We start from the raw sequence: 23,679 nt of genomic DNA on the forward strand, positions 1-23,679 counted from the left end.
ACCACAAAGACACGGGAGGTATTCCTTTTCGGGTAACAAATGCATTGTATCCACTAGGCAAATTTGCAAATCCAGACTCCAGGAATGAGGAGGACCAACTGTCAATAACTGACGGTACAGTCATTCATGACTATGCTGTAGAAGCTAAATGACCTGAAGCTACATGTGTCAACATGAAATATTTCTCAAAACCAAATGCGTCGAGCCAGAAATACACGTGGGTTATGAGACTGGCTCTATAAAATCAAGCAACTGTGAGCTGTGCCAAATGTGCATAGGAAGACACACAGGGTGGTTTTACTTCTGAAGGGAGAAGGGAGGACATGAGGACAGAGAAGCTTGGATGTATCTTGACACACTCTCTTTAGGTAGGTAGGTGGGTATTTTAACAGACTATTCTGTAATGTTGACACTATCACCTTAAGAGCATACCCATTAGAACTATTTCTCGTATTGAAGCACATGCTGTGCAAAGTACATGTGCACTTTATGCAGTAAATGGTATGAAAGGAGGTTTCTGCGTGACATTACAGCACATGCTTTACCAGCATGACAGACTACAGCGATTACAAGGATCTGTTTGCACAGAAGGATGCCGGTCAGAGAGAGATGAAAAGGAGAGACAAAGGGTCACATTTTTATTTCTAGATACACCCTGTGTCTCTGCTGCTCCTTTGAAGTGCATGGGAGTTTCTTCCCAGAAGGACTACATGCAGAACAGGGTGGAGCGATCCCAAAAGCAAGCTTAGTCACCGGGACATCATGAAATAAACCTTAAGCCCTAAAAGAATTATTCCTAGGGTAGGGGAGAGTGTTTGGGAAGGAAAACCCTTGAATGGAAACCTAAGAAGAAGAATAGCTCCTATAGGCAAAGACTGGGATGACCCACAGGGCCGTACTTTCATTGGTAAAGGAGTGGTTTTCTTGGGGCAATGAAACAGACATTCGAACTCCTAATTTTATTTCTACTCAAGAAAAAAAAATAAACGTTTGTGACGTTATGATGTTTCATTTCTAATTCTCCTCTCTGTTCACTTTTGGCAGTTACCATCATGAGCATTAGGGTAAAGTCTAGCATCCCGCCAAAAATACCAACACTGTGATTGATGTGTGATTCAAAAAAGCTGTCAAAATGGATACTCCAAAAGGAATGAGTCACCCGGCTGGGCCAGGCCTGCTAATATTTTTGTACCACGTTATAATCCTTTTCATCTGGACCTTCTTAGAGTTGGCTTATTACTTCCTTTCATGCCATTCTAAGCTGACTAAAGGCTATAATAAATGCCACTAGAAGCCTGACAGATTGGGTTCAGACCTTCATTACTAAAATCCAAAAATTAAGGCTATCTGATATGAAAATGGGGCACGAAGAAAAACATGGCCACAGCTTCAGCCCACGAGATGTTAGGACCCTCAAAAGGGTCTGAGAACACAAAATCTCATTTCATACTAGTCTGAAAGTTCTATCAAATATTCTTTTACCTCGGTAACTTTAAAAAGTAGAATGCCACTATACAATTTAGGGCAACAGTGACATTCATCAGCTGAGAGAAAAAGAGCAATTTTCCTCACTGGGAAGGAAGAAAGAAGTAAGTATAAAAAGCATCTTCAGAAAATGTGAGGCTCTCATTTCTGGATGGTGGTAGTGCACTGATTTAATTCAGGACTGGCCTGTTTCATCAGTGTAGCTCTGTCTGATTCAGCAAGATTGATGTGTAGGATGTAACCCAAATCTATAATAATAAAAGCATAATATGCTAATTAGACCAGACATCCTTCCAGACGACCTTCCAGACGAAGTCAGGGCTGCGAGAGAAGCTCAGGTCCGGGGTGCCAGAGGGAAGCTGGTGCTGGCAGCTGGTGAAAAGAAGGCCTACTCTTGCACGAATTTCGTGCATCGGGCCTCTAGTACATTAATAAAGAACCTTGGGGGGGGGGGGGCGGTGTAGCAAGGAGTTACTGGGAGGATGAAACCTGTACAGACTTATTACTTTGTCTCCTAGATCAAGTCAGATGACATTGTATTCTTGATTTGCGACAAGGATGAAATTTTTTGGTTTCTTTAATCCTCACCCAAAAGGACTGAGGATATTTTTTTCCATTGATGTTTAGAGAGAGTGGAAAAGAGGGGGTTAGGGAAGAGAGAGAAACATCTATGTGGTAGAGACACATCGATGGTTACCTCCCACGAGCATCCAGATTGGGGGTGGAGATTGGACCTGCAACCCAAGTACAGTGACCTTGACCGGGAATCAAACCTGAGGCCCTCAAGGGCACAGGCCAAAGCTCTAATCACTGAGCACTCCAGCCAGGGTGGATTTCAATTAAATCAAAGAGAAGGACATCTACACATAAGTTATACAAATCCTTTTTTTGTTTTTTATTGCCACTATTGGAATTCAGAATAAAGTCCAAATGACTCCATCCATTCCAGAATGGAGCTGGAGCCAAACAAAACTGCAATAGCAGTTTCTTCAGGGCCCAGATGGTCATGACCTGAACGTATTTTCTCATGTGAACTAGCTGCGGAGGGGTCACAGTCGCACTGTTGTGCATGTGTGGTTATCTGCTCGATTATGGAATGGCTAAGACTTCCATCAGGTTCTGCAACAGAACAGTCTGATGCCCTGACACAGCAGGCCTTTTTTCTAGACAGCACAAAATGTACCGGGGTCAAGATAAACTCTCCCAGTAGAGGCCACATACAATGGACTGGACTTTTGGAAACATCTGTGTATGAAAGAAGTCGGAAAGTGCAATCTTAGGGCGAGAACAGCATAAGCTACCGTCAGTGCAGTTCAGCTCTTCACATTCAGGTTGACGATGATTGAACTGAAGTCCCATCAGAGTCCCCTCACCCCTAAAGTCCGTGCTTTAACAAAGACAAATACAAGAGTGCGAAATAATCACACCCACCACCTTTTGTGAAGTGCTTATCCGAGCATCACTGGCTGAGGGTACTAAGCAACAGCACTTAATATTCCCAACAACCCACAGAGGTAGCTCTTGAACTCATATGACAGGCATGGCTACTGGGCTTAGAAAGGTCGCTCGACCTGTTAGCAGCAAAATCCTGATACAAACGCACGTCTAAATCCAAAGCCTAAGCCCATAAACAAGCATTTTTTTCTCAACTACACCCTTTGGGTTCATAGTTCAGCTGCACGCTCCTTCTGGGTCCCAGGGGTCCAATGCCATCACTTCCCGCAATGAGCTCTGTGGAGAAGGCTGCCAGCTCTAGCACGGCGAGTGCAGCAGACACTCACTGGGTTTCTGATGGGCACAGCCCAGGAGTAAGCCTCCGCCTGCCACTCCTTGGAGGAGAATGCTCTGCACCTGAAAGGCTGTCCCTGAAAAATCAGGACTTTTTACCAGATGCTCCCAAGTGGTCTGCACGGGCCCACTTACACACACACACCCGACTCTCTAAGCCAGTGGTTCTCAACCTTCCTAATGCCGCGACCCTTTAATACAGTTCCTCATGTTGTGGTGACCCCCAACCATAAAATTATTTTCGTCGCTACTTCATAACTGTAATTTTGCTACTGTTATGAATCATAATGTAAATATCTGATATGCAGGATGTATTTTCATTGTTACAAATTGAACATAATTAAAGCATAGTGATTAATCACAAAAACAATATGTAATTATATATGTGTTTTGCGATGGTCTTAGGCAACCCCTGTGAAAGGGTCGTTCGACGCCCAAAGGGGTCTTGACCCACAGGTTGAGTACTGCTGCTCTAAGCATTGAGGCAGGGCAGAATTCATTTCATCTGTACTTTATGAATTACAACTTTCAGCCAAATTTACTGACTTGTCTGGATGTATCAGGTTAACCTAAAATGTGACAGCACAACATACACAGAGCACACACATATGATAAATGCCTTCTAAAATCCCATCATTTTCATTTTCATGCCTATCTCTTCCACGAGGCCGTTAACTCCTCCAAGGCAGAGAGATGATACTTTGACCTCTGTGTCCCAGCATCTCCACTGTGACTGGCTTGGACCAAACACCCAAACAAAACATTTGTTGAATGAATGAATGGGATTACGTGGAATTTCTTTACTAAAAATAAGCAACCCCCAACATAAAGCCTACTAATATGAGATACTAACAGTTGTTCCCCTCACAAGGAAGTTCAAGTCTATGTGTTATCACCGAGGGCTGATCAAAAGGTTTATTGCGCAGCCTTCAAGCTGTAACAACACAGCCATTCTACTAGGAACATTTAAAAAAACAAAGGTTCAGAGACAGTTGTCTGAAAGAGAGCCTTCAGAACGCTCTCAGAGGACAACTGTTCTAGAAAAAAGCCAATTTGATCACAAGCTTATTTGGCCTTTACCATTTCAACAGTAGACAGTGGCTTATTCATCCAGTTATTATTTTATCTTTCAAATTTTTTTTGAAGGATATATTGTTGCTGTGGTTCTGGATATATTAACAAAATTAATACAAGCTGAAAAGATATTGAGCTTACCCTCACAGAGCTTTCCATTTACTTTGAACCATTATATAATACTTATCATGCTTATATTTCATAAATGATTCAAAAGAGTATGTTAGGAGCACAGCTGCAGAGTCAACCACGTTGATTTTTTAACTCCAACTCCTCCTACTAGAAATGTTGTGCCCTCAGGCAAGTCCCTTAGCAACTCTAAACTGGAGATTCTCATATACAAAAGGGAGGGGATGCGTACTTCTCAGGTACCCTGAGCTACCTTCCATGTTTACTGAAGTGATTAAAGAAATGCCTAACAAGTGGCTCTGTTGCCATTATTTCTGTACATGCATCAAGCCCACATTTACCTTGAAGGCTACCTTAAAATTTTCACAAGAAACAAGTCCACTCCTGGATTTAAGGCATGATGTAACACTGAATGGAGTAAGTCCATAGGCAAGCAAGATGTTGGAATTCACCTATTTTCCAGCCACGGCCAGTGATGTGACAGCTAAAGGCAGAATGGCCCAAATGCCCAGAGCTGCACTCAGACTTTCCTGTCGTGGCTTCTCCATCAGCCAAGCTCTGAGTTTCTCACACTTTAACCTGCATGAGAATTACTTTCTAGGATTATCAATCCAGAACAGCGCTTGCTGTACCTTTATGGGCAACTTAAGGAATTTTCACTGCATGCTACTTCCATTTTATTTTAATATATTTTACTGATTTTTTACAGAGAGGAAGGGAGAGGGAGAGTTAGAAACATCAATGAGAGAGAAACATCGATCAGCTGCCTCCTGCACACCCCCTACTGGGGATGTGCCCGCAACTAAGGTACATGCCCTTGACCGGAATTGAACCTGGGACCCTTCAGTCCGCAGGCCGATACTCTATCCACTGAGCCAAACCAGTTAGCGCTGCTACTTCCATTTTTAACTTCAGAATAAAAACCTCTTAATAAGATGTTTTAAAAAGAAGAAAAAAAATCTGAGCAACAAGTGAGTAGCAAGTTACAGTAAAAAAAAAAAAAAAAGAAGAAGAAAGAAATGTCTTCCTACGTTGCCTGACCCATGTCAACCTATGGCTTCAAGCACATGAAACGGGCCATCCCAAGTACCGCCTACAGAGTGCCTTTACTTACAAGGACACTGTGAACACTAACCAAATACTCCATCTGTATGTCCCCTGGGTCCAGAGCAGGGACAAGGCTGCAACCATCACTTGTTAGAAATCATTTGAATGTAACAGGTGGCAGAACCGTGACTGCACAAAGCCACTTAGAGGAAATGGCTCTGTCACAACAGAGGAAAGACTCCTCGCCTCCACCGTGAGGTTTCCCCACAGGTGAGGTCTGAAGCCAACGCAGCGAGGACCACTGCACGTGCTGTTCCCTTCATTTGCTCCAGGCTCAGTGGAACCCCACTCTGAGCCAGCAGGGGTAGAAACAAATGGATACTCAATCTGCTTGAGGGCGCTTACCTGATCTCCATGCACTGGCTGCCTGCTCGCCATCATTCAGATCTTAACCAAGAGGGCCCCACCTCACATTGCCCTAGTTCAGTGGCCAGCAAGCCACATGCGGCTCTTTGGCTCCTTGAGTGTGGCTCTTCCACAAAATACCACGTGCGGGCACGCACGTACAGTGCAAATGAAACTTCGTGGCCGATGCACAGAAGTCGGTTTTCGGCCTGGGCGAGTCTATTTTGAAGCAGTGGCGTTAGAAGAAGTGGGGGTACATTCGCTGAGGTTGACCTCTCAGATTGAGGACGTTTTTAGCAAAGGCCAGCTTAGGAGTACCCTAATTAAGTTAATAACAATGTACCTACCTATATAGTTTAAGTTTAAAAAATTTGGCTCTCAAAAGAAATTTCAATCATTGTGCTGTTGATATTTGGCTCTGTTGACTAATGAGTTTGCCAACCACTGCCCTAGTTTATTCTCATAGCTCTTTGTAGTATCAGAACAGGTCCGCTTATGTATCTGTGCACCCCATTCATGTCTGGCTCCCCCACTGCCCTCTCCCAGAAAATGCCTCAGGGGCAGACAGTTGGTCCACCTCATGCAGCACTGCATCCTCCAGTGCCTACAACACTGCCTGGCACATAGGACGTGCTCAGTAAATATTTCTGGCCTGTCCGATGAAAGCAGTGACAAATGAGTAAAACTGCACAATGTGGAATAAAGAGGATGGTCCAGCAGTGGTTGGGACCACCCTGGCATCTCTCTACTTCCTATTCCAAGGAGACTTTTTCTGAGCACTTAAAACATAGAAACGGCACCTTCGTTTTGAGCCCCTGGAACTCAATATATCTACAACTATGTTGATGATGGACTCATTCACAGTATAGCTAGTGTGTGAATTAATGAATGTAGTCCAGAGAGTATATGAAGAATGAGAACAGGAGGCATACATGTAATGATATAGCTAACTCAGAAAACATGCACAGTATAGTACAGTAGAAAGAAACGGGTTCTCTCATCAGACAGTCCTGGATTCAAATCCTGCCTCCATCATTTGGTAGCAGCACTTTATCACGCTGAGCCCCATGGTCTCCTTAGGAAAAGGAAGGGAATAGCTCCCTCCAAGGGCTGCCAGGAGCAGCAGAGATCATGCTTATGAGGGACCGAACAGAGTATGAGTGAGCACATAAACCTCACCTTGCTCTACAGCGAAATGCCCCTGGAGTTTTAGTTGGAAAGACCTAGGACTGGATCACAAACTTCATCGCCTTCCTATATAACTTCAAGCCACATACCCTCATGTCCTATTTGCCTCATTTATTAAGAACTCTTAGACTCAAAGAAGAGCATCTGAAAGCACTTTGCAAATAGCAAAGCACTAAAATGCCAAAACAAGAAATGTTGCTCTCACTTAAGCCCACCTCAGTCCCAATGTAAAAGAAAGTGCCATAAAGACATTTTCCATCAAGAAAGCCCTGTGCTACTGTGCCACTGTACTCACCAATGACCGTATACTATGACACACCAATCTGGCTTAGTGACAGGGAAAAAAGCTACTGATTTTCTTTGGCCATTGCAACTGCCTTACTCCTCCTAATTCACCCATTTCCTGTAAGGGGTCAAATGAAACATGACTCCAACATTTTACCTCTGAACCTTTAGCATTCTTGGACACCTACTACAGTAGGTGGTGCGGGGAAAACCAAGATGAGTAAGAATCTGAGACAAAGTTTCATTTCAACATAAAGGCCAATTATGTGCAATTAACAGTCAGCCCAGTGTGGTCAGTTAAATAGGTTCTCAGAGAGCTCCTCAATTCCTGGCCCTGTGTCAGTGGGCACCGTTCTCTAACCAAGTCAGCAATTTTCTGCTAAGACCCTTCCCCGGACCGAGCACCGTGCTGGATAAGGAAAAGTGCCAGGACCTGTAAGATAGAATCCTTGCCTCCCAGGAGCCCACAATGTGAACTACCAAATAAAACACGGACATAAACAGATGGCTCAGAGCGTAATGAGTGACTACAGTGCTACACATAAAAGCATCCCCTTGTTTTACAGTCACGCCTCACACAAGGCGATAGTTAATCAAGGGCCTCATGAGTAAGAGAAATAATTCATACTATTCGTACTATAAACAGATCAAAGAGAGGAGGGTTGTTTTTCCCACCTCCCCCAAAATGATGTGGGTCTGACTGCAAGGATACTGGGAAAAGGTGAGATTTTAGAAGAGCCTTAAAGGCTATATACTGAATATATTTTTGGCAAGCAGAAGAATCACTTGATAAGAGACATATGGAGGGAAAGTGCAGGCGTCTTCTGTGGACAGGGAGAATGCAAACTCCCAGTCTGGGTCAAGGAAGGAAACAGAGGAAGAGATGGGTCTGGCCAGACAGTGGAAAGCTTCGAGGAGAAGGCAGGGAAGGGCACAGAAGCCACAGAGGAGAGTATGGAAGGTACAGCAAACACGACCAAACAGGACCGATGTCTGGAATAACATAACAGGGCTTTGATGGAAAGATTGAACCAGCAGATGAAATTCACAACCTTATACCTTTTAATATTTCAAAAGAAGCATCAAGAAAGATGGGGGCTGGGGGGAGAGAGTAACTAAAGGCCAGAATTGAGGCTTGAGAGTAAATAAATAAAACTTGTATCTGCAAGTGCATAATTCCAAGTATTGAAGCCCAAACTGCAAATGCTCATTTTCACTGTGGAAAATCCTCCCCATTCATGCTTTACTCTAGGAACATAAATCCAAATGTCCTCTTCTCCGTATTATTAAAAACAGAGACGCCACGCACATGCAAAAAGAAATACCATTAGTGTTGTAGATGATATAACCAAAAGCAACAGAACGATGCTACAATATCAGTATCTCCTAATGGTCAGGCCTACTTGAATGAAGGAAATCTCGCAAAGGAAGTGGTGGAAATGTCATGGTTAGAGGCATTTAGAATCAGGCCACAAGGCACAATCCTGTGGTCTACTCTTTGCTGTACGTCTAGCCCCTTGGAAAGTAAGTTCAGGTGAGTGACTGTGGCTGGGGAGGCAGCCTAGGAACCAAGTGAAACCATGTTTGAAGAAAAACAGGGAAACAGATTCTGAATCCTCATGGAGGGGCTGGTTATAACAGTGTGTTTGTGAAATTCCACCAACCTGTACACTTAATGTTGTAGGTTCATTTATCTTTGTATATTATTCTTCAGGAAAAAGATTCATTTAAAGGATGATTCTGTATAATTCTAGAGAACAGCCAAAAATGTTTTAAATTTCTCCATTATCAACAGAAAAATTACCAAACTTGGAATTTCTGATAATTATTGGTAAAATAACAAAAATATAGATGTCTAAGATTAAAGCATCACTCGTTAACTGAGGGCTGGGATCTGGTAAATTCACAGGTGATACGGAGATTTCTAAACCAACCAAATGCTTTCCAAAAGGCAGACCCTGAGGCTGGAGACTTTTCCTGTGAAAGGACATTAGAGAGGCTGAACATGGGCAAGCTGAATGGTCCCACAACCCCAGGAGGCGGTCTCTCTCGGGGTTCACATCTGGATGGCCTGATTAGCTGCCAATGAAATAGTGATTTTGTAATAAGGCTGGGGAATCAGCAGTTCCAAATGTGTCCTGGTCCCAAGTCATCTGGACTGAATTGGCTTGCTAGGTTCACCAGGCAGAAGTCCTTGGGGATAAAGAATCCTGGTTAGACAAAATACTCCATTATCACTAAAAAAGGCAAAGCTTCTTTGAAAAAACCATAAGGCTGAACATAATTGGGGACTGAAAGGGCCAGAACTGAAACTAACCTGTAAAACTATTCATCTGACTCACAGCCTTTGCATTAAGGTTCCCAGCTTTCCCAAGTGAGACACTGGGCAGCACTGAACTCCCTGCACAAAATGAATGCTGCCAGAGTGCCAATCTAACCACATCTATCCAATGTCTACTATCAGTGAGCCTAGTGCTGCCTCTATGCCAGCGGTTCTCAACCTGTGGGTCGCGACCATCGGAAAACACATATAGCATATCAGATATTTATATGACGATTCATAACAGCAGCAAAATTACAGTTATGAAGTAACAACGAAAATAATTTTATGGTTGAGGTCACCACAACATGAGGAACTATTAAAGGGTCGCGGCATTAGGAAGGTAGAGAACCACTGCTCTATGCAAAGAATAATAACAATAACATTTTTCACTGAAGGCAGGTGAGATTATCTTCCATCTTCCTGCCATTGTAAAACAGTCATCATCTTTTCCTTCTCCACAAAAATAAAACTCCACTATACTTTTTTAATATTCCCATTTAAATCCATACCTTCTCTGGCCCTATTCCCAATTACTAGGAAGTTTTGTTTGGTCATTAACCAACTACCTACATTTCCCTGAAAGATTTATTTATATTTCTAGAGGAAAATGAAACAATAATTGCTTCTACCCGCTCAGTTCAGAAAACCAAATATGCTCTCCTCAAACCCAAATCACAAATGCTAAAGATTATGAATAAGAGGAATGTGCATTTGCTTATGTTACAGCTATTAAAGGAATAGCTAGACTCTTGCATTGAGAACAATCGGCTCATTCTTGACCTAGCATCCTATTTCTCGTTCTATTCTCTGAGCTAATTGCTTATATAAGCATGCCAATTTGCCTTGATTATAGAATTCTTAATAAACGAATGTTGTTTACATTTCACGAGTGTATTTGAATTTCACTCCAGGAAGCCAAGCTCATCAAGTCTTTGTAAGTGGAAAAGCCAGAGATCAAAGCAAAAGGCCTGCACTGAACCAACAAACAATTAGGCTGGAGAATAGAGGCCTAAGCAAAAATGCAATTGATTTATTGAGTGTTGTAGTCCAGAAGTACACCTCAGAGTCACTATTCACTCTTTAGTTGTAATATAGAGAACTTTCTCTGAAAATTTCCAGTATGATTATGTGATGGTCATTTCTTAAATGGTTCATTAAGTCTCTCTGACATGCCACAGGCTTTGATCCATGTCTTCTGTTTCTCACCTTGGTAGTTTTGGTTGACTTAAACAGCTCTGGGAGTTTTGTTGTTTAACTTTTCCCCACTCTGCCTCATTTCTCCAAATTCTCTGGTACCTCTTACACAATTCCTTTCCTACTACACTCATCACTGTGGTTTTAACTTTTGTTTGGTGTTCGAAGGAAGCAGAAAAAGAGGAAGACTCACTCCTCTAGCACAGTGGCTCTCAACCAAGGCTGCATGTTCAAATCTCTGAAGGAACTTGTACTAAAACCCCCGAAGTTCAGGCAAATTTATCAAAATCTCTGGGCATGGGACCCAGGCATCCATGTTTTTTGGGGCTCACAAAGGATGTCAATATGCAGTCATGTTTGAGAACCACTGTTTTAGCTTTCAATCCCTTCCTCATCTGACCTTAAATAAAAAAGTGTTCAGCCAAACTTCCATAGGGGTGTGGGGGAAGACAAGGAATAAGTCAGTTTCCTATGGAAATGGTCAACTCAAGGCAGGACCTGAGATAGATAAGATCGGATACCTGCAGGCAGCAGTCACAGGGCCCAAAAATGTGAAGAATTGGACACCTTTCCCAAAGCCAACAAGTTTTTACTGTAAAGTAGTCCATGGGCACCTTCTACCACACAGAAGTCCATCAGGGAGATTGCCCCTGAAGACAGCAGGGTCTAAACACCTCAAATCTTTCAGCTTCTGTGGCAATGGATACAGGGCTTCCACATGCAACAATGCTTCCTCAGCAAAGAAGAAGGTGGACTATTACATGTGAAATAAGAGTCACTAAAGTCAGCCTCACACCACACAAGAACACTGAAGGTGTGGTGAGGGGGACACCTCTGGTATGTCTATGAAAAGTTGGTGATAAGGTGCCTACCTGTGAGCTCTGATGCCAATAGTCATGGCTGTTGCTTTTAAGGTTGTAAAAAGAAAGTACACTTCTATCTACATCAAACACCATTATACCTCCAAGTGGGAACTTGGTATTTCCCAAATAAGGAATTCCCAGCTATCTGGGCCCACATCTGTGGCCTTAGTTGAATCACAGTCCATGCCGCAGCCCTCCAACCTACCAGCTCTTCCTAGACATGGCTTCCATATTACATCATATCTGTCAGAAACTGCACAGTCCTCCGTGTTATGCTGAAAGAGAAGGTTCTGGAGAGGGGAGAAGATCCCCTGCAGAATGAACAGACACCATCATCAAAGATAGACAAGAGGCAAGTTATCTCTGCAGCCAATGCTCAAGCAGGTGAGAGCTAAGGTGCTTGAAGCCTCTCTACAGACACCATGACCCACAAGCCTGGGGACATACTTCTGGTGGTGGGGGAAGGGGACGAGTCCCCCACTGCAGAGTGGAAGAGCCGCTCTACAAGGGGGCACCTGCCAAGCAGCTGCACAGCTTGTAACCCAGCTGCCTTCCTAAGCAATTCCAGTTTGTTCTTTTATAAACTGTTTCTGAGAGGATTCCAGGTACCTGCACCCTCTTGCAAAGGAGAGACAATCATCTGGAATCAGTGCTTCTTTTATTAGCCACTTTTGTAATATCTATTACTTATTTTAATATTAAAGGTCCGGTACACAAAATTCGTGCGGGGGGGGGGTAGAGGGGGGGGGACAGAATCCATCAGCCCCGACTGCACCCTCTCACAATCCAGGACCCCTCAGGGGATGTCCGACTGCCAGACATCCATCTTGCAATCTGGGACCGCTAGCTCCTAACCGCTCGCCTGCCTGCCTGATCGCCCCTAACCACTCTGCCTGCCTGCCTGCCTGATCACCCCTAACTGCTTGCCTGCCTGCCTATCGCCCCTAACTGCCTCTGCCTCGGCCCCCTGCACCCAGGACCCAGGTTTCCCTCCTCCGGTGAGCCTCAGGCAACCGGGACCCGGCTTCCTCCCCTCTGGCTGGCCACAGGCAACCAGGACCCAGGCTTCCCTCCTTCCGGCTGGCCGCAGGCACCTGGGAACCCAGGCAGCGCCGCTCGGACCCCGGCTTTGTCAGGAAGGACATCTGGAATGATGTCCGGAAGACGTCCAGTCTATCTGGTCTAATTAGTGTATTAGCCTTTTATTAGTATAGATAAGGATAAGAGAGCCCACTTCACTTTGTCCTTATTCCCCAAGCCCGAAGTCTGAAAACAAAGAGCATGTTTCATTGAGATCAAGCCCTTCAGGCCACAATTTCTGTCAGGTCGAAGAGATTTCCAGAACAAACAAGAGCCTATACTTATCTTCTTCTTTGAGCCCAGGAGGAACCTATAAGACCCTTCTCCACTCTCAGGTGCTGTCATTCAATGTCTAGACCAGGGGTGGGCAAACTTTTTTACTCGAGGGCCACAATGTGTTCTTAAACTGGACCGGAGGGCCGGAACAAAAGCATGGATGGAGTGTTTGTGTGAACTAATATAAATTCAAAGTAAACATCATTACATAAAAGGGTACAGTCTTTTTTTTCAATAGTTTTATTCATTTCAAACGGGCCGGATCCGGCCCGCGGGCCGTAGTTTGCCCACGGCTGGTCTAGACTCTGCAGTGGCAGGCTCATCTCAAGGAGGCACTGGTCAAGCCAATGCTAGCTATGTCTTGGGTTCGAAAAGACCTTCCCATCATCAGCACTTTTCATACAGTTTCTGTATGAGCAGCTCTAATGGAGAGCTCACTATTCAATATTTTTAAAATATATTTTTATTGATTTCAGAGAAGAAGGAAGAGGGAGAAATAAAACATCAATGATGAGAATCACTGATCAACTGCCTCCTACATGCCCCCACTGGGGATCAAGCCCACAGACCCGGGCATGTGCCCTGACCAGGAATTGAACTGTGACCTCCTGATTTATAGGTCAATGCTCAACCACTGAGCCATATTGGCCGGGCTCACTATTCATTTTTTGACAAGTCTAAATGTTAGAATACTTTTCCTTAGGCTATGAGACATTCGGTCACTGCCCCTGGAAATTCTACTCTCTAGACCACACAGAATACAGCTACATACTTTTCTACACAAAAGTTCTTCAACAAATGAAGTCAGCTAATGGACCACATTTTACATCCTGGAAATTTTACACTTTCAAGTGCTATGGTTTTTAAAAATCTCATGACTATCCTAACAGTTGTATCACATTTATACAGAGGAGGAAAAATCAAGGACCAGAGGGAAGAGTTTAACTTGCTCAAGCTGGTGCAGCTAATATAATTCTAGAAACAAAGTCTTCTGCGTCCCAGGCCAATTCTGTTTGCTAAATGAGAGGCCACAAAAAGTAATTCTCATCACTTAAGGATTTAAGGGCCTGCATACCTTTTCTCCCCCAGGTTTCATCAGCTTACATTGCTGCCAGTCTCTCACTAGAGCCAAACATTTATATTCAGAGTATAGCCTTTGATCAACTTCGACTCTAGATACCTATATATATATATTGGTACCGTGAAGGGAAGGGGAGGGAGGAGGAGTACACCGAGATGATGATGATAAGCACAGTCCTAAGCATAAATCTCTACTCTGAGAATAAAACAGCTCAGGGGATGACTGCCTAGGATGAGGCTGCAATGGCACGAAGTGACAACTCTTCACCCCCCTTCTTTCCCAACAGGAAAAGGGATGTGAGAAAACAAATCAGCACGCATCTGAGGATGGCCTCACTTCACTGCTACCCACCCATCTGCTCAGCAGACTTCATGGCAAGAGCTCTCCTTGGAAGTGGTTGAAAGGGAACAACACCTTGCAGTGGAGATCAACTTAATTGGAAAGACTTGACCTTCCTTGTCCCTTTCACAAGTAATTACATTTGGAGTGTAGGCACTGCACTGACAGACTGCCTCTCCCCCTGATGGGGAAACCCCGACCTTCCCCACCAAGTAGTTCAAGTCTGCCTGCTTAGGGAAAACCGAAGAGCGCACTTTTAGATTAAGTGAACATTGAACTCCATGCCTGAGAACAGCACAGCACAGTGAAGATGCCAAAATGTCTGACACCTGAAGAGAAGCATCAAGTGCACCCCACTTTAACCAATCTAAGAAATGTCTGCCAATATTATAGTTGGATACTTGCATTTACCTGATTTAATTGGTTTGGGTTTGGGGTTTGTTTGTTTTTTTACAGCTTTACTGCTAGTCCCCCCCCCCCCCCAAGCTTTTTTTCCTTCCCAGTTCTAGGCTTAAGAAAGTATAATTGGGGGGGGGAGGGGGGATGCAGAGATCCAAATCTGGGTTAAAATCCTAGATCGGCTATTCTACGACCTCAGGCAATTTTGGTAACCTTTATATCCTCGACTAAAATGTTGCCCATAGCTGGAGTTATTGTGAGGATTGTGAGGATTACATGAGAACATGTAAGCATGGGGAGTACTCATAGTAGGAACTCAGAAAATGTTCCTGCTTCTTCCTAAACAAAATGACCACATTCAACCTCAGGGCAAGCAAAAAAAAAAAACAAAAAAAAAAAAAAAACGGAAACTGACTCAAATTAATCACATACCAAAGCTGTTCCCAGTATTTAACATAGGAGAAGACTGCCCTAAACCATCACTTCCTAATCTGTCTTTTGTAATCTGTTGGATGAGCAGCCTGATATCTGATATCCCAGAGATACAGCAGCTGGGATACAAGGCTTAAAATTATCCTTTCCTCTGAAACTCAAAGAAAGAATCCTGAGGACAGCTCTTTGACAAGGGCAGTGGGGGACAAACAGCGACTGCAAGCCATAAATTCCTGAGTAACAGGAGTATCTACAGTAGAAAGAGGTACTCTTGAACAAAGATAATCAGTTGTTCACCACACCCAAAATCAACTTCCTAGTGTCATCTCTGAAAATAAAGGACATGGGAGTGTTAAAGTGTGTGCGTATGTGTGATGTTCCCAACAATCAGACAGTGTTTAATAATGGAGAGCCACAGAGATATCCTATATGATAAAGAACTAATATGGTAATTAGACCAAACAGCCAAACGACCGTCCAGATGACATTCCAGACTAAGCCAGGGCTGTGAAGGCAGGCCGGGGCAGCTGGAGCTGCAAGGGCCAAGCCCCTTGCACATATTTCATGCATCAGGCCTCTAGTGTAATTATAAATATGCGAGGCCCCAAAAATACAGGTCAATGTTACCCGTAAAATACATAAAATATATACACCCTAAAGAAACAAAAGTTGAAGCAGATAATTAAATGTACAATTTATGAAATACTTCCATCAAAGATTGTAACAGAAACATCGCACAGGGAGGGGTGAGACTCTCCTTAGGAGGATTAAGCTCCTAAGAACTGGATCCATGTTTTACTGGTCATTAATTAAAGTTCAGTTAACACAAATTTATTGAAAAATCTCATTTTTTCCTATGAAAATACTATTATATTTTAAAGTTTACCCCTCTACTGACCTTAATTCAGCAGCCTTCTACTCTCTCCTCTCACCTTTCCACTCACACCCACTACTTTTTTTAGATTTATACAATTTAACTCATATAGACTGAGGAGGGTGGGGGAACAGCCATTGAGTAGGTTTGTTCTCTCTTAAGTTTTCCAGAAGTAGATGGACTTCTGTCATTTTTATTTTTATTTACTTTTCCCCAATGCATTAAATATTCTAGAGCTTGGAGGTGGGAGAAATTGTTTTCTATGCCTGAAATGGCTCGTTAATTATTGATGTACTAAGCCATACTTACAATGAGGCGCTTGTAAAATTTTCTGTACTGTATTACTATCTGGTTTTCCCAAAAAACACATATGATCTTTATCATATAGGGGAGGAGAGGGGGAACCACCTAGGATCAATAATGCCAAAATGATTCCCAGTGCCTCAGAGTAGAGAATTTCTCCACATATAAACTTAAAAACTTGCCAATCTAAAATTTGTCCTTTAAGCTTGATCTCCAGAATTAAATGGTTTGAGCTGATTTCTTAAGCAATTCGTGAAGAAAAGCAAAGTTGAGAGCACTGCATATACAACTTCAGAAACTGACCGGAAGAGAAATCATAACTTTGAATTTCTATCAACCCATACACATTCCCTTTAATTCCACTTGTAGATTTTCAAAGAGCAGCTGGAGCTGACTAAGGAGTGACATTAAACACCACATCAGTGGGCCCCCAAGCTGAGATTTTCCCAAAACAAAGGTTTTGTCTCTATTCAAAAAAGGTCAGCCTAGTGCTTCTCGGTTTTGTTTTTTTGTTTGTTTTGATAGGCTTACACTATTGTAAACAATTACAAAAGGAGCCGCATCCAGTAATTGTGTGTGAGCAGAGTAAAAGTAGCCACAACAACCAGCCATTACCCCCAAGGAGCTCATACTGTAGAATCATAAATGTCTGCATACTAAATCTGTGACTGCTAGACTTAATAGTAACACAAATCAACCATGCTAATGACGGAACGTTGTTTTTCTAAGGATTAATTCATACCATGTGTTATTAATCAGCACCGTAACTGAGAGCTCATGCAAAACATGCTATCCCAGTTGAGCAGAATTTAATTGCATTGTTGTTATCTGGTTTTCCTGTGTCACTGGCCCTTCCACGGCAAGTCCCTCCACACACACACACAGCACCACAGACCACGGCATGGATGGATAGAAAGAGAAAACTCAGAGCTGGGAGTAAGAACCATGTGTCTGGTGGGAAGAGGATTTGGAATAAAAAAGGTTTGTCTCTGGAAAGGCAAGTCAAGTATGCGCCCAGGCTGCCTTGAAAAGTAATTAAGCCTATGCTGTTTCATTTCAGAGGGTCCCATCTTGCACAAGGTGGGAGCAGCTGTGGGAGATCACAGAAGACTCACAGCAAGACAGGCAGCCTCATCTATCTCCCGACTGCCACACCAGCTTCCGGGTGGTGTGAAAAAGCGCGTGGCCTCTGTTCTCCCAAAGAGCACAGGGCTAACCTGCCATCCGGAACATGATTCCCGATATCAAACCGGGCCTGAAAAGGGACCAATTAAATGTCCCAGTCAGGGTTCGGACTCGGGTCCTTCCCCGAGGTTGTGCGCTACAAGCCAAAAACCCGCAGGCAAACGCAAAATGTGGCTGCCTCTAGCACAAGTTCCTCTTGCTTCCCAGCCTTGCAGGCAGCGGTTCTCAGCCTGCGGGTCGCGACCCCTTTGGAGGTCCAACGACCTTTTCACAGGGGTCGCCTAAGACCATCCTGCATATCAGATATTCACATTACGGTTCATAACAGTAGCAACATTACAGTTATGAAGTAGCAACGAAAATAATTTTATGGTTGGGTCACAACATGAGGAACTGTATTTAAAGGGCCAGAAGGTTGAGAACCACTAACTGGGAAGAGGGAAATGTACAAGTAAAGTGTAAGGAAGAGGAACGCGTCCGATCTGGCCTGTTCCCTTCCCGCATCCCTTAGAAGAGGCTGGGATACTGCAAATCAAAGTCGGGGGACCAACTGCAGTAGACTCTGGCTGGGGCGAAGGGGAGGCCGCCACACCCTCTTGAGCTCACAGCACTGACCAGCAGCGGCAGGGAGGGGCCCCCAAACTTAGTCCCAGCCGAAAAGGGAGAAAGAAGGGATTATTCTGTCTTGGATTTGAAAGCTGTAAACTTAGGAGAAGCGGGTTTCGGAAGGGAGCCCGGGACTTGGCTGGTATGGGAGGGGAGGGGTCGCGCCTGGAGTCAGAACAGCTCGCAACACGTCCCCGCAAAACAGCACATTTTTGTGGTTTTAGATTTAAGACCAAAAGGAACGCGCTGAGGCGAAGCTCCTCTCGCGCCTGGGGCTCAGATGCCCTCTCCTCGCTGAAGGACCAGGGCGCCGCACTGCCTAGGGCTCCCTCTCCTTCCCCTTCAGGGGAGCGCCCCTCCGCCTCCAAGTTCCCCTTCGCGCATAGCCCAGGCCGGCCACATGCACCCACCGGCCCGGGACCCCGCAGGCCGGGATGGTCCGCAGGGACGCCGGGTTTGCGGCTTTTTTTTTTTAACAATAAGCTTTAGCCACTCGCTACTCCCTCCTCCCCGGCCCGCGCCACCTTTCCTTCACGCCCACGCCGCACCTCCCCGGCACACGCGCCGCGAGGTGCCTCTCCCGCCAGACAATGGGTTCGGAGCTGGCCAGGCAGCCCGCACCGAGCCCTAGCCCCATCCCGGGACCCCAAGAGGGCTGAGCGCGGGGTCTGGAAGGGGGACGGAGAGGAGTGAGGCGGGGGAGGCCACAATGGGGAAGGTGGGCGCCCTCCCCTTGGGACAGGCTTGTTCCCCGCGCGGGGAGAAGGGGAGGGGGTGGGGGGTCAGCTGCGCCGCCGCGCACTCACCAGCACGATGGCAAATCGTTCCTCCAGTTCACCTGGCTCCGGCATCGGCAGCTTCAAAGGCACGTTGTGCGCCCTGAAATCGGTCTGCTGCGAATCCATACTCCCGGCGTTGCCCATGTTGGCTGCACGCCGGGGTCGGGGGCTGCTCCGGGCCCCTAGCGTCCGCGTCCGAAATCAGAACAGCTCCGGGCGACCGGCTCCCGCTCACTGGCGCGACCCGCCCGGCTCCCCGCCCTCAGCTGCGCCCTGGCGACTGTGCAGCGCGCAGCGCTCCTAGCAGCGCTCCGAGCTGAGCCGCCCCCCGGCCTCCTTCATGCTCCCCGCCGCCCCAGCGCCGCCCCGGACTCTTTTCCTCTGGAGGGGTCGTCAGGGCGCCGGGCGCCTATCTGCATGTTGCTCCGCTGGCACGCCGCTCCCTGCCGGTGGTCGTGGACAGCGGGCGCGAGGTTCCTCCGACTCGGTCTCCTCCCGGGGCCGCGGCCACCGATGACACTTCCAGCTCGCGACCGGCCGCCGGACACAACGCTCGCTCCGCCAGCACCTCGAGCAGACAAATGCGGCTCGGCGCTGCCGACACAATGCCCCCTCTCGCCCGGCCCCCGCCCCCGGCCCGGCTCCGCCCACTCGCCCCGCGGACTGCCGGGACGCGTAGTTTCGGCCCAAAGTGTCCGCACGCCGAAACCACGCGGGCTCCAGAGGACCCCGCGGCGTTAGGACTGCTGGCAGCAAAGGCAATCTGTACGCCTCTAGAGAGAGCTCATGTCACTTTGGACCCAGCTCACTCCGACAGTAGAAATAACCACCTGGTCATCATCGATTCTGACACATTTGACAAATGAACGGATGATCCAATCCATCAATGGCTGAATATGCGCGTTCTGATTTAAGTTTCAGAAGCCTGTTATTGTTCAAAAGGGTCTGGGGGGAACCTCAAAGGTATTGGCAACTTCCTGTTTCATCAACTGGGATGTGAGTCCAGGGTGCTTGTTGTTATTGTTCTTTCTTTCTTATGTATGTTACTATTCTTTTGTGTGATTGAAATGTTTTTTTTAAGCAAAGGTATACTTTTATGGATATTTATAAATGTCCACTATGAATAGATGCATACGTCTATGGTCAGACCCCAGAAGTCGGATGAGGATTCAATTCAGTTCAAAACAAACACCTGTCAGTGCCTATTCTGTATGGGTGACTGTGTTCCTTAGTCGGGGAAAGAAAGAGGACTGCTCCCGCCCCGGAATACTTCACAATATACTGAAGGAGAAAATTTACACAAATAAGAACATTTCGTGGGAGATGCAAATAAGGACAGAGTGGGGCGGCTTTGGAGATGATCTTTGGCTGTAGCAATCTTATTTCTCCATAACAGTCTTGTTCCAGGGGTTTTACAGAAAAGATTGGGCCCACCCATTCCTCTGGCGTGCTTTTCAGCCTGGAACTACCCACTCTGAACCAGTGGAAATAGAGAAAAACAGCCTTTTAAATGACTTCAACCAGCTGCTATATTGTAGATTTCAAGGACATTCACTTGGTTGACTTGTGGCTGAACTACTGCAGCTAGTCCTTTATTAATTAAAGTTGGTTCCTAATCCTGGTTCGTGTATTAGATTCACTTTGGGAGCTTGTTAAAATTGCACACACCTCGGGTCCTACCTATTACCAGAATTTCCCTAAGCTGAGAGCTGGATCTTGGGCAGGTGTATTTTTAACAAGCTTCGCATGTGATTCTGGTATGCAACCAGGGTTGTTATCATCTTGTTAAAAATCAGCTGCTTCTTGGCAAGATAACATACCAAGACTCAAGCATCAAGGGCCACATTTTATTCAGCTTTAGAAAGTTCAAGGTGCCTTGAGCACAGTAGATTTTCAATAACTAATGGTTGAATTAACAAGTGACTTTTACCAAAAGCCTATGAAACAAACCTCTAGCCTTTTTAAAGAAGGGAGAGAGTATAAATAAAGTCAACTCAAAAATATGAGTAAATGAAGTATGTATTTCTAAAATTACATTGTATCAAAATTAATAGTAAGTGCATTACTAATCAAAGAAAGAAACATACACACACACACACACACACACACACACACACACCAATTAGTGAAAATGAGCGAGAAAGAAAAGCTGTTAATTCAGACCAAGTGAGATATTTCTGACCTACAAATGTATTTATTTTCTTTGTAATCTCTAGACCTATACTTTGGGTCTGATTGACTCACAAAATCAGCCCACCCACGGAGTTGCTCATGTGCATGGGAAAGCTAGGATTATTTTCTTCAGTTAAGATATTCTTTTCTATTACATTTATGGCTCTCCTTAGCTATATTTCTACCAATAATCAGGATCTTTTTCTCCTCTTAAGTCTTGTCACAGCTAGTCTCTCTCATAATCTCACACTTTGAGAGAAGCCAAGGACAAAGTGTGCAAATCCATGAATCAAAAGAACTCTAATATTTGGTTATTATTTATGACTATTATTAAATGAAAAATGAACCAAACACTCCATTATGTTATACAGTTTCTATAAGGATTTCTATTTTTAAAAATCTCAGGAAATTTTTTGTTTTGGGGAGGGTTGAGAGAGAGGAAGGAGAAGACATTTCTATTACTTTAATTGTAGCCCTCTTCCTTCCTCATCACAAAATTAAAATCAGGCAATTATTTGTAAATACACATTTCATTTTCTGATAACTAATACATATGATTTGTTATCATTGATGTCACAAAATATGGACAAAATATTATTGAAACTATCTACTCATCTTCCAAGGAAACTGAAATGTTAGAACTTTATCTTCCTCTTGCAGCCCAGGAACCCTCAGGGGATGTCTGACTGCTGGCTTAGGCCCGCTCCCTTAGGCCATGAGTTGGACATCCTTAGCGCTGCCATGGAGGTGGGAGAGACTCCCACCACTGCCACTGTGCTCGCCAGCCTTGTGCCCGACTAAGGGCTTCTAACTGAGCGGTGCTTCCCCTCTGGGAGCGCACTGATCACAAGGGGACAGCTCTTGCATTGAGCGTCTACCCCCTGGTGGTCAGTGCACATCATAGCGACCGGCCATTCTGCTGTTTGGTTGATTTGCATATTAGCCTTTTATTATATAGGATGTGCCAGGCATTTGCAAGCTATGCTAGGGATGGCTGGATCAGAAATCCCCCCCGGCAAGTGGTATAATTGCTTTTGAAGAATTGCCATAATTCATAAATTCTTCTACAAAATCAGCTAAGTTTCATTGGTATCTTCTCAGGTTTTAAATATAAGGAAGTGCTCTGTAGCTAAATTCCCTGAACTTCTATAAAAGGCACTGGTGACTGGCTGGCATGACTCAGTGGTTGAGTGTCAACCTATGAATCAGGAGGTCACAGTTCAGTTCCCAGTAAGGGCACATGCCTGGGTTGTGGGCTCGATCCCTGGTGTGAAGCTGGCTGGAGGCAGCTGATCAATGAGTCTCTCATCATTGATGTCTCTCTCTCTCTCTCTCTCTCTCTCTCTCTCTCTCTCTCTCTCCCTCTCCCTCTCCCTCTCCCTCTCCCTCTCCCTTCGCTTCTAAAAATAAATAAATAAATAAATAATAAAACAAAATAAAAGGCACTGGTGGCTCTAACCAATGTGGCTCAGTTGGTTGAGCCTGTCCCATGCACCAAAAGGTTGCCAGTTTCAATTCTGGGTCAGAGCACATTCCTGGATTGCAGGCTCGATCCCCAATAGGGGGTGTGCAGGAGGCAGCTGATCAAAGTTTCTCATTCTCTCTCCCTTCCTCTCTCTCTAAAATCAATAAAAACATTTGTTTTAAAAGGCAATGCTGTAACCCTAAGAAGATTCTCTTTGTGTGTATCTATATGTATAAAAGCCTAAGCAACCGGCCAACTGGCCAACCGGCCGATAGCTATGACATGCACTGACCACCAGGGGAAAGACGCTCAATGTAGGAGCAGAAACCACAGACATGGAAACATGGAACAGACTGATGAATCTCAGAGGGAAGGGGGTAGGGGGGAGGGCAGGAAGAGATTAACCAAAGATCTTATATGCATACTAGAGGCCCGGTGCATGGATTCGTGCACCGGTGGGGTCTCTCGGCCTGGCCTGTGGGGATTGGGCCAAAACCAGCAGTCCAACATCCCCTGAGGGACCAAGGAGTCCCAGATTGCGAGAGGGTGCAGGCCAGGTTGAGGGACGCTCCCCTTCCCTGTTGCATGAATCCCTGATAGCCCTGAATCAAAATTGCAAATAGTAGCTGGAATATTAGAGGGATTATTTCATGTCAATTTACAGCCACAAAAGTCCTGCAAGATTCATATATCTATCCATATTTCTTTTTAAAATATTTCTTGAGCACTTACTATGTGCTAGACCAGGGGTGGGCAAACTTTTTGATTCGAGGGCCACAATGGGTTCTTAAACTGGACTCAGAAGAAGGAGCTGCGGCCGTGTTTCCTGACGTTGCCATGTTAACACTGCTGCTGGTGAAGGAGCGGAGGGGAGAGCAAGAAAACCCTCTGCTCTTTCGGCTCCGCG

At 45.0% G+C, this 23,679-nt stretch overlaps 1 protein-coding gene across 1 annotated transcript in view; it reads right to left on the reverse strand.

Annotated features, from left to right (window-relative positions):
- The window catches only part of FMNL2 (formin like 2), a 323,355-nt gene extending 303,607 nt beyond the window's left edge, over positions 1–19,748 (reverse strand). Inside the window, exon 1 of the mRNA XM_081095526.1 lies at positions 19,163–19,748. Within this exon, the coding sequence (XP_080951652.1) occupies positions 19,163–19,279 (117 nt within the window). The 5' untranslated portion in view covers positions 19,280–19,748. The remainder of the gene's footprint in view (positions 1–19,162) is intronic.
- Positions 19,749–23,679: the final 3,931 nt, after the last annotated feature.

The sequence above is a fragment of the Myotis nattereri genome, assembly GCF_964212035.1.
Source record: "Myotis nattereri genome assembly, chromosome: 7".
NCBI lineage: Eukaryota > Metazoa > Chordata > Mammalia > Chiroptera > Vespertilionidae > Myotis > Myotis nattereri.